We start from the raw sequence: 14,307 nt of genomic DNA, 5'->3' as shown, positions 1-14,307 counted from the left end.
GTGAAGACCATGACTTTGTAGAGTGTAGTCTGAAACAACCCAAACCAGTGCAGGAAAGAGTTCAATAGTTTTATCTGTTCTATCAAGGTGAGTAGTATGCCAGACACTTGGGACAGTTCCAAATTACATCAGAAATCCTGCTGCTCCTGAACATGGGAGAAATCTTGTCAAATGTACTTAGTTAACCCTTCAGCAAAGCTCAAGACCATAGCACCGTTGAAGACTTGCCAGCACTGACATAGCAGCTTCACATTTCAATGATCCATGGGGATTGGCCACAGACACCATCAGTGGGGTCTTAACTCACTGTCCTTACACAAGAAGTGGACTCTCAATGCTCACAAAAAAGCCCAAGAAGGAAGAGGGGAGCACCAGTTATTGACTACCAGGTAGTTGAAAGATGCGAACTGGGCATTCCTGGTGGAGGGGATGAATGGAAATTGCAATTTATAGTTTGATAGAATAGTTGATGCCAGTCTATCTGATGCACCAGGAAACTTCAATAATGCAGAGGCTTCTGCTTTAATGGCTCAAGCTCTCATGATCACTTTTTGTGTTACCCACAGCTTCAAACATTGAGTCAGGACAGACTGTTGTATCTGCATCAGGCCACGCTCTACCAGAGGATACCTTAAAGCAAGCAGCAACACACCTTAAAAGAGAACCTTCCACCTACACAGATATAGCCACCTTGGGGGAACTCTTCATGCAATGATGAGCATGTCATGGGTGTGCAGGAAAACAGAGAGACAGAGATAGCTCTGTGAAGTGCACATCAGATACAAACCTGCTCATCAGCATCAACAGTTACGTTCTTGCATGTTCTCTGAGTTCTTTGAGGTAGTGAGCAGTCATCAACTGTGAATGAAGGAATTAATTCAGCATATGCACACCACCACGGAATAGGGGTTTGCTTGGGTGATCTCTTCCACTGAAAAAGGGCTAATTTCATGCAAAGCCATATGACATAGTGCAATCTGGAGTGCCAACCAGAACTGCTTACTGGCTTTTACAGAATGCATGCCACAATACATAGTCTTGACCAGTACAGTGGAAACTCGATTATCCGGCATTCGATTATTCAAATTTCAGATTATCCAGCAAGATCACAAGGTACTGATGCTTGGCTAAACCGTGTTATCCGACATTTGATTATCTGAAAATTCAGTTATCTGAACAGAATATTCCCTGCCCGTGTCGTTCAGATAATCAAGGTTCCTCCATAAGTAGCTATATCAGTGTTGAGATGTTAAGAAGACGTGTCAGTTAGGCCAAGGTTAAGCTAATCCACACAGAGGATGACCGGTTCCAGCCCTCATGGGCACTATGCTGAAAATGTGTTGCTGGAACAGCGCAGCAGGTCAGGCAGCATCCAGGGAACAGGAGAATCGACGTTTCGGGCATAAGCCTTTCTTCAGGAAGCCCTTCTCATGGGCACTATGATGATCATTGGGTTTCCTTATCTCCTGTAACTGAGGGCTATCTGTGCTACTGACAGAGACTGTCCCTGAAATGACACAAGTGCAGCAACCTCTGGGCACAATGAAGACAATCATTATATGTATGTCTGCCAAATCCAGAGACAAGATAAAAGCACCGTCTCCACCTCAACCAAGGCCACAAAGGGAGCACTTCATAGAATCCGGTTGAGAATGAAGGCTGGTTCATTGTGCACAGCACTGAGTAGCTCCACTGGGGTTGTTTCATTTGTAACTGCAATTCTTATCTTTCTGAGCACCATATTATTGTAATCCCTGATTATATTATCACCAACAAGTCAGATTGCTGACTGGAAACTGACTTGGCAGATCATATTTGGTTTACCTTTATCTTCACGAGCTCTCTCACTAAAACTAAATCATGTACACACCCTTACGCCACCTTCCCTTTAAAGAAGAATTTAGCTGTACCTTTAAGAGGCAAAAATTACTTTAACACCACTCATGCTGACATTACACTTAACCTCAGTGCCTTCAAAGGTGGTCTCAACATTATAACATTTTCTACTCCAGGAACACGAACAATTGTCAAGTTGTATGGTTAAAGAATTAAGCTCCATTGAAACAATTCTGAATTCTTGTCTTGGAATTTTTTCAAGCAAGTCAAAGGATTGTGGCGTATAAGTATCAACTTTGTCGACATGGTTGCTGATATCCATTTTAAAATGATGCAGAATGAACACAAGATTCAATGTCGCTTTTCAATTCTTGAACATCTTTGTTGACATGGTTGGTTTTTCTAAAATGACTGACAGGCTGTTCCATTCCCATCTCATCATCCTGTGGTAAAATAATGCCCACAGCAATGTTCTTTGCATCAACAGCCACTTTAAATGGATTCTCATAATCAGACATAGCTAAACAAATGTGGTTGTCAGCACAGCTTTCAAGTTTTCAAAGGCACTTGCATACTTTTGCATCCCTTCAAATTATCTGTTTTTTTGAACAAGTTTGTTAAAATTGTAACAATTATGTTGAAACTTGAAACAAATATAAGTGCATTAGAAATAGGTCATCTGGCTCATTGAGCCTGCTCCACCATTCAATGAGATCATGGTTGATCTCTTTGTGGACTCAGCACCACCTACCTGCCTGCTCACCATAACCCTTAACACCTTTATTGTTCAAAAATCTATCTTTGCCTTCAAAATGTTCAATGAGGTAGCCTCAACTACTTCAATAGGCAGAGAATTCCACAGATTCACAACCCTTTGAGTGAAAAAGTTCCTCCTCAACTCAGTCCTAAATGTGCTTCCTCTTATTTTAAGACGATGCCCCTTTTTTCTAGTTTCACCTGCCAGTGAAAACAACCTCCCTGCTATCTCATCTATCGCTTTTACAATTTTAAATGTTTTTATAAGGACTGCTTCATTCTTCCAAATTCCAGATAGTATTGTCCCAGTCTACTCAATCTCTCCTCATAAAACAACCCTCAACTCTGGAATCAACCCAGTGAACTTCCTCTGCATCCCCTCCATTGCCAGTACATCCTATGTCAAGTAAGGAGACCAAATTTGTACACAGTACTCCAGATGTGGCCTCACCAGCATCTTATACAATTGCAGCACAACCTCCCCATTATTTAAACTCCATCCCTCTAGCAATGAAGGACAATATTCCATTTGCCTTTGTAATTACCTGCTGCACCTGAAAACCAACATTTTGCGACTCATGCACAAAGACACCCAGGCCCCTCTGCACAACAGCATGCTGCAATTTTTCATCATTTAAGTAATAGTCCATTTTGTTGTTATTCCTACCAAAATGAGTGGCCTCCCATTTACCAACGTTGTATTCCATCTATCAGATCTTTGCCCACTCACTTAATTGAAAATAATATAAAATCCACTCATGCCATCAAAATTTCATGTTTCATCTAATGCTTGAGACAATCCAAAATAGCCCCTCAAAGTGCTACTTGGCCTTGAACCACTGTGTGGCCCTAATAGATTTATTGTCATCTGTATATGAAAATAGAGTGAAAAGTGTTTTTTTGCGTATTACATGCAAAGTGTCGCCACACTCCAGCGCCATCTTGAAACACTGAATATAAACACAAGATTTTACTGCAACAGAGTTCATCTTTCTTTCTTCTTCTTCCTGTTCCTCCTCCACTGCTCTTCCAGTCCTTGCTTGACATTGGCTAGTGTCTCTGAAATGGGTTCTGGTCTCTTGGTTACAGGCCTCTGTCGCTGCCACAATTATAACAGTCATGTCCAAGCCGGAGCCATGAACACAGGGGTGCACCGGTTCTGTATCTCCTGTTTCCCACCCGATGCTCCTCCAGAAACCGAGACCAGTCGTTGGGGTCCTCCACTGCCCCTTTCACCGCCGCTTCTGGGAATAAACCCAAGGCTGTCTGCGACATGCTTAAATCACGGCACCAGAACACCCACATTTGGGGATTGAGACCTAAACTTGGCAATCATGAATCCTTCTTGCCGGAATACTGCATCAAGAGCTCACCTCCACTGTAACATTTACTTACTGCCTGTGGACGTGACAGACGAATATTTAGTCACCTTTACCTTGGGAAATACACTTTTAGCCAAATTTATAAGCAATGGCCTTTTGTAGCTGAATAAGCAGCTCTGTCAAGTGATGTGAATGTTCTTCCCAGGTTTGGCTACAAGCAACCAAGTTATTGATTTAGATATAGTCCTTTAATAACTTGAGTGGTTAATCATGAGAACGTTGCTGTACATTTTTCATTCCAAATGATAAGGATTTGCATTGATAACATTGATCTAATGCTACAAAAGCTGATGATACTTCTGTTTAGACAGTCGCCTGAGGGTGGAATCGAACTCAGACCCCTGCCACTGTGAGGCAACAGTGCTAACCACTGAGCCACCATGCTGCCCAAAGAAGAGAACATCCCTCGAGAAGAACTTCACCAACAGCTACAGGAAAAAAGCTGTGTGAAATAATGGAAGTGAAGAAAAATATATTTTGCAATCATATGAGAAAAAGTATTGAAAACAGGAATGAGAGATAAGAAATGAAGTCCTTGGACAGCAAATACTACAAACCATAGTCAAACACAGAACAAATGCTACAAATAACTGAAAAGAAGAACTTGGAGTAGAAAAGTCAACTCTGACTTGAAGCAGTTTTTGTATTGGGATAGGTAAATCTATAACTTCAGTTTCAATTGTGATGTAAATGTTTTAACTGAGTCATTAATGTTTTACTACTTCAGTAAATATAGTTCATTACAGCTATGGAAAAGTACAGGCACACCTAGGATGTAGAGACATGACTAATAATATCAAAAACAACAGATATTGAGGCCCTGGTCAGGAAAAAGATGACATACATTGGTTTAAGCTTTTGGCACATGTAAGAGGGAAATCAGAAGAGCAAAAAGAGGGTATGAGATGGATCTTGCAAATAAGGTTACAAATAATCCCAAGAGGTTATATAGCTATATTAAGAGTAAAAGGGTAGCTAGGGAGCGAATAGGTCCCTTTAAGGATCAGTATGACTATCTATGTGTGGAGCCACAGGGGGAGTTTTTAATGAATATTTCTCCTCAGTGTTTACTGAGGAGAGAATCATGGATGCTAAGTAAAGAAAGGAAACAAGTGGGGATGTTTCAGACCACACAGATATCACCAGAGAGGAGGTGTTTGCAGCTTCAAAGTGCATTCATTTGAATAAATCTCCTGGGCCTGATCAAGTCCATCCTCGGACACGGTGGGAGGCTAGGGAAGAATTTGCAGAGGTCCTTGCAGAGATTTATGCTTCATCTTTAGCCAGTGGTGAAGTTCCGGAAGACAGGAAGATGGCTAATGTCATTCCAATGTTTAAGAAAGGTAACAAAGACAAGTCAGGGAACTAGAGGCCAGTGAGCCTGACATCAGTGGTAGACAAGTTGTAGGAGAAGATAGTGAGGGAAAGGATCAACCCACATTTGGATAGTCAATGTCTGATTAGGGATAGTCAATGTCTGATTAGGGATAGTCAATGTCTGATTAGGGATAGTCAGCATGGATTTGTGTGCGGGAAGCCATGTCTGACAAATCTAAGAGTTTTTTGAAAAGGTAACCAAGAGGATCAATGAGGATATGGCAGTGGATGCTGTCTATATGGACTTTAGTAAGCCCTCTGATAAGGCTAGTCATGAAGGTTAGTTTGCATGGGATCCAAGGGGAGTTAACTAATTTAATTCAAAATTGGCTTAACAGTAGGATACAGAGAGTGATGGTTGAAGGTTGTTTCTCAGACTGGAGGCCTGTGACTAGTGGTGTGCTGGGATCTTTGTTATTTATATAAACGATCTGGATGTGAATGGACAAGGCACGATTAGAAGGTTAGAGTTGATACAAAATTAGGAGGTATCGTTGATAGCGAGGTTGTCAAAAATTACAGATGGATCTTAATTAGAAGGGGAAGTGTACTGAGGATTGGCAGAGATGTTGTACTCTGGAAAGTCAAACCAAGGTAGGACCTATACAGTAAATGGCAAGGCCCTGAGAAGTGTTGTGGAATAGAGGGACCTAGGAGTACAACTACATAGCTCTTTGAAAACAGTGGCACAGGTAGACAGGGTGGTGAAGAAGGCATTTAGCATGTATTGGAGTTGAGGCATTACGTCACAGTTGTATAAGTTGTTGGTGAGGCCGCACTTGGAGTATTGTGTACAGTTTTGGTCACCTTGTAATAGGAAAGACATAGTTAAACTGGAAAGAGTGCAAAGAAGATTTACAATGATGTTGCCAGGAAAAGTAGGCCTGAGTTATAGGAAGAGGTTGGCCAGGATAGGACTTTATTCCTTGGAGAATGAGATGACCTTACTGAGGTATATAAAATCATGAGGGGCATAGATAGGATGAATGCAAATAGTATTTTCCCCAGGGATGGGGAATTGAAAACTAGAGGGCACAGGTTTAAGGGGAGAGGGGAAAGATTTAAGAAGGATCCAAGGGGCAACTTCTTCACGCAGGGCGGTGCATACAGGATGTTCTGTTATAATGCGCTTTTCATCAATGCGAATTCCCTCTAATGCAGTTGATGAATTAGGGATGCTGTTTCTACAGCATAAACTTTAAAACGTGTGTTGGCTGTAATGCAATTACAAGACCAACACTTTAAGTGTTGCTTTTAAAGTGCAATTTTTCTACTACGACCGTTGTGTTATAGAAGAACTGAGTTTATATGGAATGAGCTGCTACAGAAAGTGATTGAGGCAGGTACAATAGCAACATTTAAAAAACATTTGGATAAGTACATAGATGGGAAGGGTTTAAAGATATATGGACCAAATGTGGGCAACTGGAATTAACTGAGTGGGCACTATGATCAGCATGGACTAGTTTGGGCCGAAGGGCCTATTTCCATGCTATACTTCTCTATGACGCGATAACAGCACTTCATATGTGGACTACATTTGAAGAACACCGTTGGTGTGCACGAACATCAGAAAAGATACAAACTTGAAACTTTCTAAGTATTTACATTACTTACATTGTAGGAACAATGGATGCCCTCAACATAGATGATGCCTGTTGAAAAGAAAGGGAAAGAACACTATTTAAATTGATTGTTTTGATATTAAGGGATAAGTAACACATGCAGCAGCTATGAATGCATTTGGAAAAAACAGTCAGTGGCTTTCCAATAGCAGCACCTTTGCAGATTAGAGTATTTTCTGCTTTTCATTAGTAGACCGAAATGTCACTTGTCAAGGTTACATGCACTGCAGATAATGACAAGCAAGGTAAGGCAGAGCTCCATGCTAAAGTCACCTCATAGACTGTATGTAAGTCATCCAGGCAAATTAATGTTTCAGTTTGAAACCCTTTGTTAGAAAACAAGTGCAATAAAATGTTAACAGAAAATATTCTTAAATTTGAGCTGTCAATTAATGCACATTTCCTCATCTACACAGGCTGACAGAGTGAAATTTAAGGCTTAGACATTATGGTCAGGATATTGAGGTCAGTGGTAAACAAAATAGATTACCACTTGTACTGGCTCAGACGTTCTTACAACCTCACCACTATTTCTAATGAAAATCCAGACTACAGTATGATTTCTCAATAGAAATCACTCGTAAGAATTCATTTTCTTTATCTTTTCAGTTTGATGAAAGTTGTACAGGTCGTATAGAGTGAAATCAGCTTTAGTAATCTGTATGTGAAGTGAACTTGAGGATATGGTGTATTTGCCGAAAAACATTTGTATTAACCACATGCTTGATTTGGAGGTGCCTGTGTTGGACTGGGGTGTACGAAGTTAGAAATCACACAACACCAGGCTATAGTTCAAGAGGGTTATTTCGAAGCATTAGTTTTCGAAGCGCTGCTCCTTTATCAGGTGGTTGTGGACCACCTGACGAAGGAGCAGCTCTCTGAAAGCTAGTGCTTCCAACTAAACTTCTTGGACTATAACTTGGTGTTGTGAATTTTAACTTTGTATCTTGGTTGGTTACAACAAACATTTTGTGCAGGAATCAATTTTAGTTTCAATTTCCTAATTTGTTTCCTACAACACTGCAAACTTCCGAGTTTCGGGGTCTCAATGAGCAGTATTGCTGAATAGATAAAGGAACATTGCTTGGCATTAACCAAAATCACAAACCACAGTTAAGGGCATTTCTGAATGACAAAATATTCAAATTGTTAATATGATAAAAGGGATTCTGTTCATTAATTTCAACCAGAAAACTAGCAGTCTGAAAACTGCTCAAATGCCAATGTGCCTTGAGAATGACTCCAATGCTGGCATGCTATTTTTCTTGCGACAAAAGTAATGGAACACTTCAAATTCTATTTACTTTACTGCCATTTAACTAAGGTAGCAGAGATAGAAAATTGATTAGCATTGTATTGGTCAGCTCTTTGAAGGAAATGTTGAGTAACATTATTCAATTATAGAATGCAATTCATAGTGCATTGGACTTTAAGACAGCTATCTTCACAAAATTGCACAATTGAGTTGGTGAACACAACTGATCACTATTACCACATTTGACTGGTACCATGGATAACTATTTCAATACATCTTGAAATAGTTATGTAGATATTTCCAACTCAGAAATTAAGATGCCATTTAGAGAAGCAAAAATGGAACATTGATGAAATAGAGGAAAGGACAGGACGAGGACAGGCATTCTGAAGTCTAGAAAGAATATTAGAAACTCACAGATCCATCACTGTTACAAGGGCCCTTAAAGTAAACATCCGTTTTTGAACAGATAACCGGACAACAAAATAGAAAAAATTCACAGAAGTTAGAAAAATTGCAAAAAATAAACCAAAATTTGATCAGTATAAAACTAAAACATTTAGATTTTAGCCTTTTGCCTCCTTCAGACAAAATGATTCATTCAAGTTTGAAGCTATATGGTGAAAGTGGTCTGCTGCAGACAAGAGTCTAAAAGCAAACAAATAATACTGTTAAGTATATAGCTTCAAATGAATTTCCCTTAAAAATTATCTTAAGTTACAACGTACATGTAAAAAATAGAAAATCATTCACATTTTATGTCATTAGGATAATTTTAGTAAGAAAAATAAATGTCTTGATAAGAAATTCTTAGTAAAACAAAACAAACAATCATTATACAGATTGAATACTTAGATTTAATGCTAGAAATGTTTAATAACAAACGAGTGTGTTGCTGCAAGCTGAAAGGTAGGGAGTGACATTTCAAAAACAGTGAATATGGAGAATAGGAGACTTTTTTTTAAACAAAAGCAGTCATTGCTTAATTGGAGCAATTAGATCAATAAGCAGAAATGGCTGTGTGATCCATCAGAAGGAAGAGTCCTCTCAAAAGAAAAGCATGACTTATATAAGAACATAAGAACTAGGAGCAGGCCATTTGGCCCCTCAAGTCTACCTTACCATTGAACAAAATCATGTCTGATCTCTTCCAGGCCTCAATTATCTTTCATGTTAACTCAGCATAGCCATTGAGTCCCTGATGTTTCAAAAATCTATCTCTATTTTAAATACTTTCAGTGATTTATAGTCTCCATAATTTTTTTCAGTACAGCGTTCCAGACATTCACTATGGGACAAATTCCTTCATATCTCAGTTTTAAATGAGTGTCCCACTATTCTGTAACTATGTCCCCGAGTTTGAAACTCCCCCATAGTGAAATATCTTTTTAACATTTATCCTGTCAAGCGCCTTCTGAATCTTGTATATTTTAATTAGATCAGCTGTAATCCTTCTAAACTCTAATGAATAAAGGTCTAACTTGTTCTGCTATTCTTGAAAGGCAAGTTCTTAATCTCAGGAATCAGCATAGTAAATCTCTTTTGAACATACTCCAATGTCAGTAAACACCTTTACTAAACACAGGGATCAAAACTATACAGGGTTTTCAAAGTGCAGCCTCACCAAGATTTTGCACAGTTTTACAAAACTTTCCTGTTTCTAAACTCCAACTCAAAGCAATAAAAGCCACAACTCCATGTGCCTTCTTAATTATTTCCTGCACTTGCAACGTTTTGTGTTTCCACATCCTGCTGGACTGCACTCTCTCCATTTTAATAATGACCTGCTTATTGATTCTTGCTGCTGAGATGCATAGCTTTCTACAGGAAACTCCATCTGCCAAGATTTTTCCCCACTCACGCAACCTAAATAAATCCCCTTTTAGAATCCTTATGTCACAATAACAATATGATCTCCCCTACTTTTGGACTGTCAGCAAATTTGTTTACATTACATTCTGCTGCCTCCTCCAAGTCACTCTTATTGTTTCTAAATAATTGAGGGTCTAGGATGATTCTTATGGCACTCCGCTAGCTACATCTTTCCAACCTGAATAAGACTGATTACTCTCAACTCTGCCCTGTATGAGTTAACCAATCTTCAATCTATACTAACATTCCCCCAAATACCATGTTCTCCGATCTTGTGCAATAACCTTTTATGTAGCAACTGATCAAATGTCTTCTGAAATTATTTTATTTTATGCATTAAATAATTCAAACTTTCACCATAAGAACTGAAAATACATTTCCCATTATGATTTTCAGGCATTTAAATTGAAGAAAGCTAAGCTCAGGTAATGTTCTATCACAGTTAAAAATTACTGTAAACTGTTAACTATTAACCTTAAAAATTAAAATAAATATTAAAATCTACACAGTATACTGTCAAGATTATCAATGATGACCATTAATGAACATAGGCAATTGTCCATGAGATATGTGCATCATGAAAAATAGTAAATGCATTCTGCTTATGAGTTTCAAAATAAAAACATGTGATTTAAGTTGATCACAGAATAATTTCTGTAAAACACAAATATTCATGTAAAAGTACATAATACAATTGCAAGCTTGTTCATATCTTTGTCCTTTTACTCTCTTTTGAATTGTGATATATACCCACCTAGTTAATTAGTACCTTGCAGCTTGAGAAATCCTGAAACCACACCATCTAACTAGAAGTTAAAGATTGTTATTCATGCTTATTTACTCCCAAAGCAAGAATTATTTGTTGAACATTACCAAAGAAATGCAAGTTCCATTGCTTCCTCTTTGCTGACAATGCTCTTTGTGTATTTATGATCTGGTAGGGGTATTAAATGTTTCATGCAGATTTTTGTTCATTCAAAGTGTCGATGATTACTTCCATCAATAACCCTTCACTTTCACTTAGTCAGAGTGGATCCTGACATGTCCAATATTTGGTAACATAGTAGGTCTAGAAAGTTGAAATAAAGCTTTCATCAGCACGTTCAATTTAATGTATATGACAGACACCAGGAGGAGTTCTGGGCTTTTATATCCTGTGTAATGAAGCAATGCTGAAGACACAGTGAAAAGGGAAAGTTGCCTTAATGAAAATAACTTCTATTTTTCTCTTTTTATGGCAGACTACCAAATAGGTCTTTAAGAAGTAGGTCATCTGAAAGAACAGGTTTGTCCAAGATCTTTGGCAAGTTAGGGGTTGAGCATTTTAATTTTTCTCTCAACTGGAGGGATGCAGAGCAAATTTCAGAAACATAAGATTTGCCACAATAGTAAACATATTTCAGAAAAGAAAATTCCCAAAGCAAAAAAATCAACAATTTAGATGTGTGATTAATTAAACTGATTATTCAAAAATGCTAAGTTGCAGAACTAAAACATTTTTCTCCTTTTCTGTTAAAGAATTGAGCAAAGAGAGAAGACGACGAGACCTCAAGCCTGACAACAAGTGAATGGGATAGAAAACCGAGCTGAGTTTAACTAACAGTGATCTTGATTCACCTCTGGAGGAGCTTGGGAACGTGTGGACGGAGGAGGAGTGGAAAGGTGCGTGCATCTAGCATAATTCAACACAATCAACCACCCAGTCAGTCACTCACTCACCAACCTCCCTAGTTTCTCACGAACACCTACCCACCCACAACTCCAGTCTTAAACACTTATCCACCTTCCCCAGTCACTCATTCGAGCTCTCACCCTCACATCCATTCATTTTCCCAAACCACTCAGCTACCAGCGGATGGTTTCCATTGTGTGATCCTGTTTCCTCCTACATTCCAAACATGTGCATCCATGCTCAATTGCCCTGTAGTTTCCAGGGTTGTGTATGCTAGGTGGATTAGTCTTGGTTATTGCAGAGTTTTGAGATAGGGAAGGGAAATAGGTCTGGGTGGTATGTTCTTTGGAGGGTTGGCGTGGACTTGATGGATTGAAAGGCCAATCAGGTGCTACAAGGTGAACCAGTCAGGATAGTCAGAAGCATTTCAATATTAAAGGTGTTGAGAAGATTAAAGGGAAAGAAAGCTTCACCAATGGCCCACCCATCCTTACCACACGCCTACCAACATCTTGAACAATTTCAGTTCTAATTAGAGTCATAGTGATGTACAGCACGGACACAGACCCTTCGGTCCAACCTGTCCATGCCGACCAATCTAGTCCCACCTGCCAGCACCTGGCCCATATACCTTCAAAACCTTCCTATTCATACACCCATCCAAATGCCTCTTAAATGTTGCAATTGTACCAGCCTCCACCACATCGTCTGCCAGCTCATTCTATATTCGTACCACCCTCTGCGTGAAAAAGTTGCCCCTTAGGTCTCTTTTATATCTTTCCCCTCTCACCCTAAACCTATGCCCTCTAGTTCTGGACTCCCCGACCCCAGGGAAAAGACTTTGTCTATTTATCCTATTCATACCCCTCATAATTTTGTAAACATCTATAAGGTCATCCCTCAGCTCCAGGGTAAAACAGCCCCAGCCTGTTCAGCCTCTCCCTATAACTCAAATCCTCCAACCCCTGGCAAAATCCTTGTAACTCTTTTCTGAACCCTTTCAAGTTTCACAACATCTTTCCGATAGGAAGGAGACCAGAATTGCACGCAATATTCCAACAGTGGCCTAACCAACGTCCTGTACAGCCGCAACATGACCTCCCAACTCCTGTACTCAATACTGTGACCAATAAAGGAAAGCATACCAAACGCCTTCTTCACTAAGCTATCTACCTGCGACTCCACTTTCAAGGAGCTATGAACCTGCACTCCAAGGGCACTCCAAGGTCTCTTTGTTCAGCAACACTCCCTCGGACCTTACCATTAAATGTATAAGTCCTGTTCAGATTTGCTTTCCCAAAATGCAGCACCTCGCATTTATCTGAATTAAATTCCATCTGCCACTTCTCAGCCCATTGGCCCATCTGGTCAAGATCCTGTTGTAATCTGAGGTAACCCTCTTCGCTGTCCACTACTCTTCCAATTTTGGTGTCATCTGCAAACTTACTAACTGTACCTCTTATGCTTGCATCCGAATCATTTATGTCAATGACAAACAGTAGAGGGCCAAGCACCGATCCTATTGGCACTCCACTGGTCACGGGCCTCCAGTCTGAAAAACAACCCTCCACCACCACCCGTTGTCTTCTACATTCGAGCCAGTTCTGTATCCAAATGGCTAGTTCTCCCTGTATTCCATGAGATCTAACCTTGCTAATCAGTCTCCCATGTGAACCTTGTCAAACGCCTTACTGAAGTTCCATATAGATCACATCTATTGCTCTGCCCTCATCAATCTGCTTTGTTACTGCTTCAGAAAACTCAATCAAGTTTGAGAGATATGATTTCCCACGCACAAAGCCATGTTGACTATCCCGAATCAGTCCTTGCCTTTCCAAATACATGTACATTCTGTCCCTCAGAATTCCTTCCAACAACTTGTCCAACACTGAGGTCAGGCTCACCGGTCTATAGTTCCCTGGCTTGTCTTTACCGCCCTTCTTAAACAGTGGCACCACGTTTGCCAACCTCCAGTCTATTGAGGACACTTTTGAGGGTCTTCCTTAACTGGTGGGTTACAGAGATTGAGTGCCTTCCTAGACAACACCAGAGAGCAATTAAAAACCAACTAGATGGGATCGAATGAGAAAATCAGAAAACCAGTTAGATTTTAATGACCAACATATATCCAACAATTCCTCAATCATGTTGACTGGCACCAGTTTTGGATTACAGTGGAACCTCTATTATCTGAATGAGATGGACGGGCACTATTTCATTTGGATAATTGATTATTTGGTTAATTGATTCAATGCCTTTCCTCTGGAGCTTGGAGTTTTCTGTTATTTCTGCTCCCCGTTCAGTAGACGAGGCAGCAGCACACCATGCGCAAGCCTCCACCCCCCCCCCCCATCCAACACAGCCCCACGTCTGCTCTCACCCCTGCCTGCCCCAACCCTGTCAAATACCGTCCCTCGCGCACCCCATGTCCAACACCGCCCTCCAGCTGCCCCACCCTCGCCCCAACTCCACCCCCTCATCCGCCTCTTCCCCCAAACCCTGCCCATCCCTAACTCCATCCAACACCGTTCC

General features: G+C 40.1%; 1 protein-coding gene across 6 annotated transcripts in view; it reads right to left on the bottom strand.

Moving 5' to 3' along the window:
- Positions 1-14,307, bottom strand: part of LOC122555972 (lisH domain-containing protein ARMC9) — a 146,983-nt gene that overhangs the window by 62,446 nt on the left and 70,230 nt on the right. For 3 of the 6 annotated variants that reach the window (XM_043702296.1, XM_043702294.1, XM_043702298.1), the window contains exons 10-11: positions 8,649-8,672; positions 6,969-7,006 (exon numbers count right to left, since the gene is read on the bottom strand). In XM_043702296.1, the coding sequence (XP_043558231.1) occupies positions 6,969-7,006; positions 8,649-8,672 (62 nt within the window). The remainder of the gene's footprint in view (positions 1-6,968; positions 7,007-8,648; positions 8,673-14,307) is intronic. The other 3 variants (XM_043702297.1, XM_043702295.1, XM_043702299.1) reach the window with 1 other exon arrangement.

The sequence above is a fragment of the Chiloscyllium plagiosum genome, chromosome 13, assembly GCF_004010195.1.
Source record: "Chiloscyllium plagiosum isolate BGI_BamShark_2017 chromosome 13, ASM401019v2, whole genome shotgun sequence".
Lineage (NCBI taxonomy): Eukaryota > Metazoa > Chordata > Chondrichthyes > Orectolobiformes > Hemiscylliidae > Chiloscyllium > Chiloscyllium plagiosum.
The sequence above is the reverse complement of the archived record's forward strand: the minus strand, read 5'-3'. Positions and strand labels throughout refer to the sequence as shown.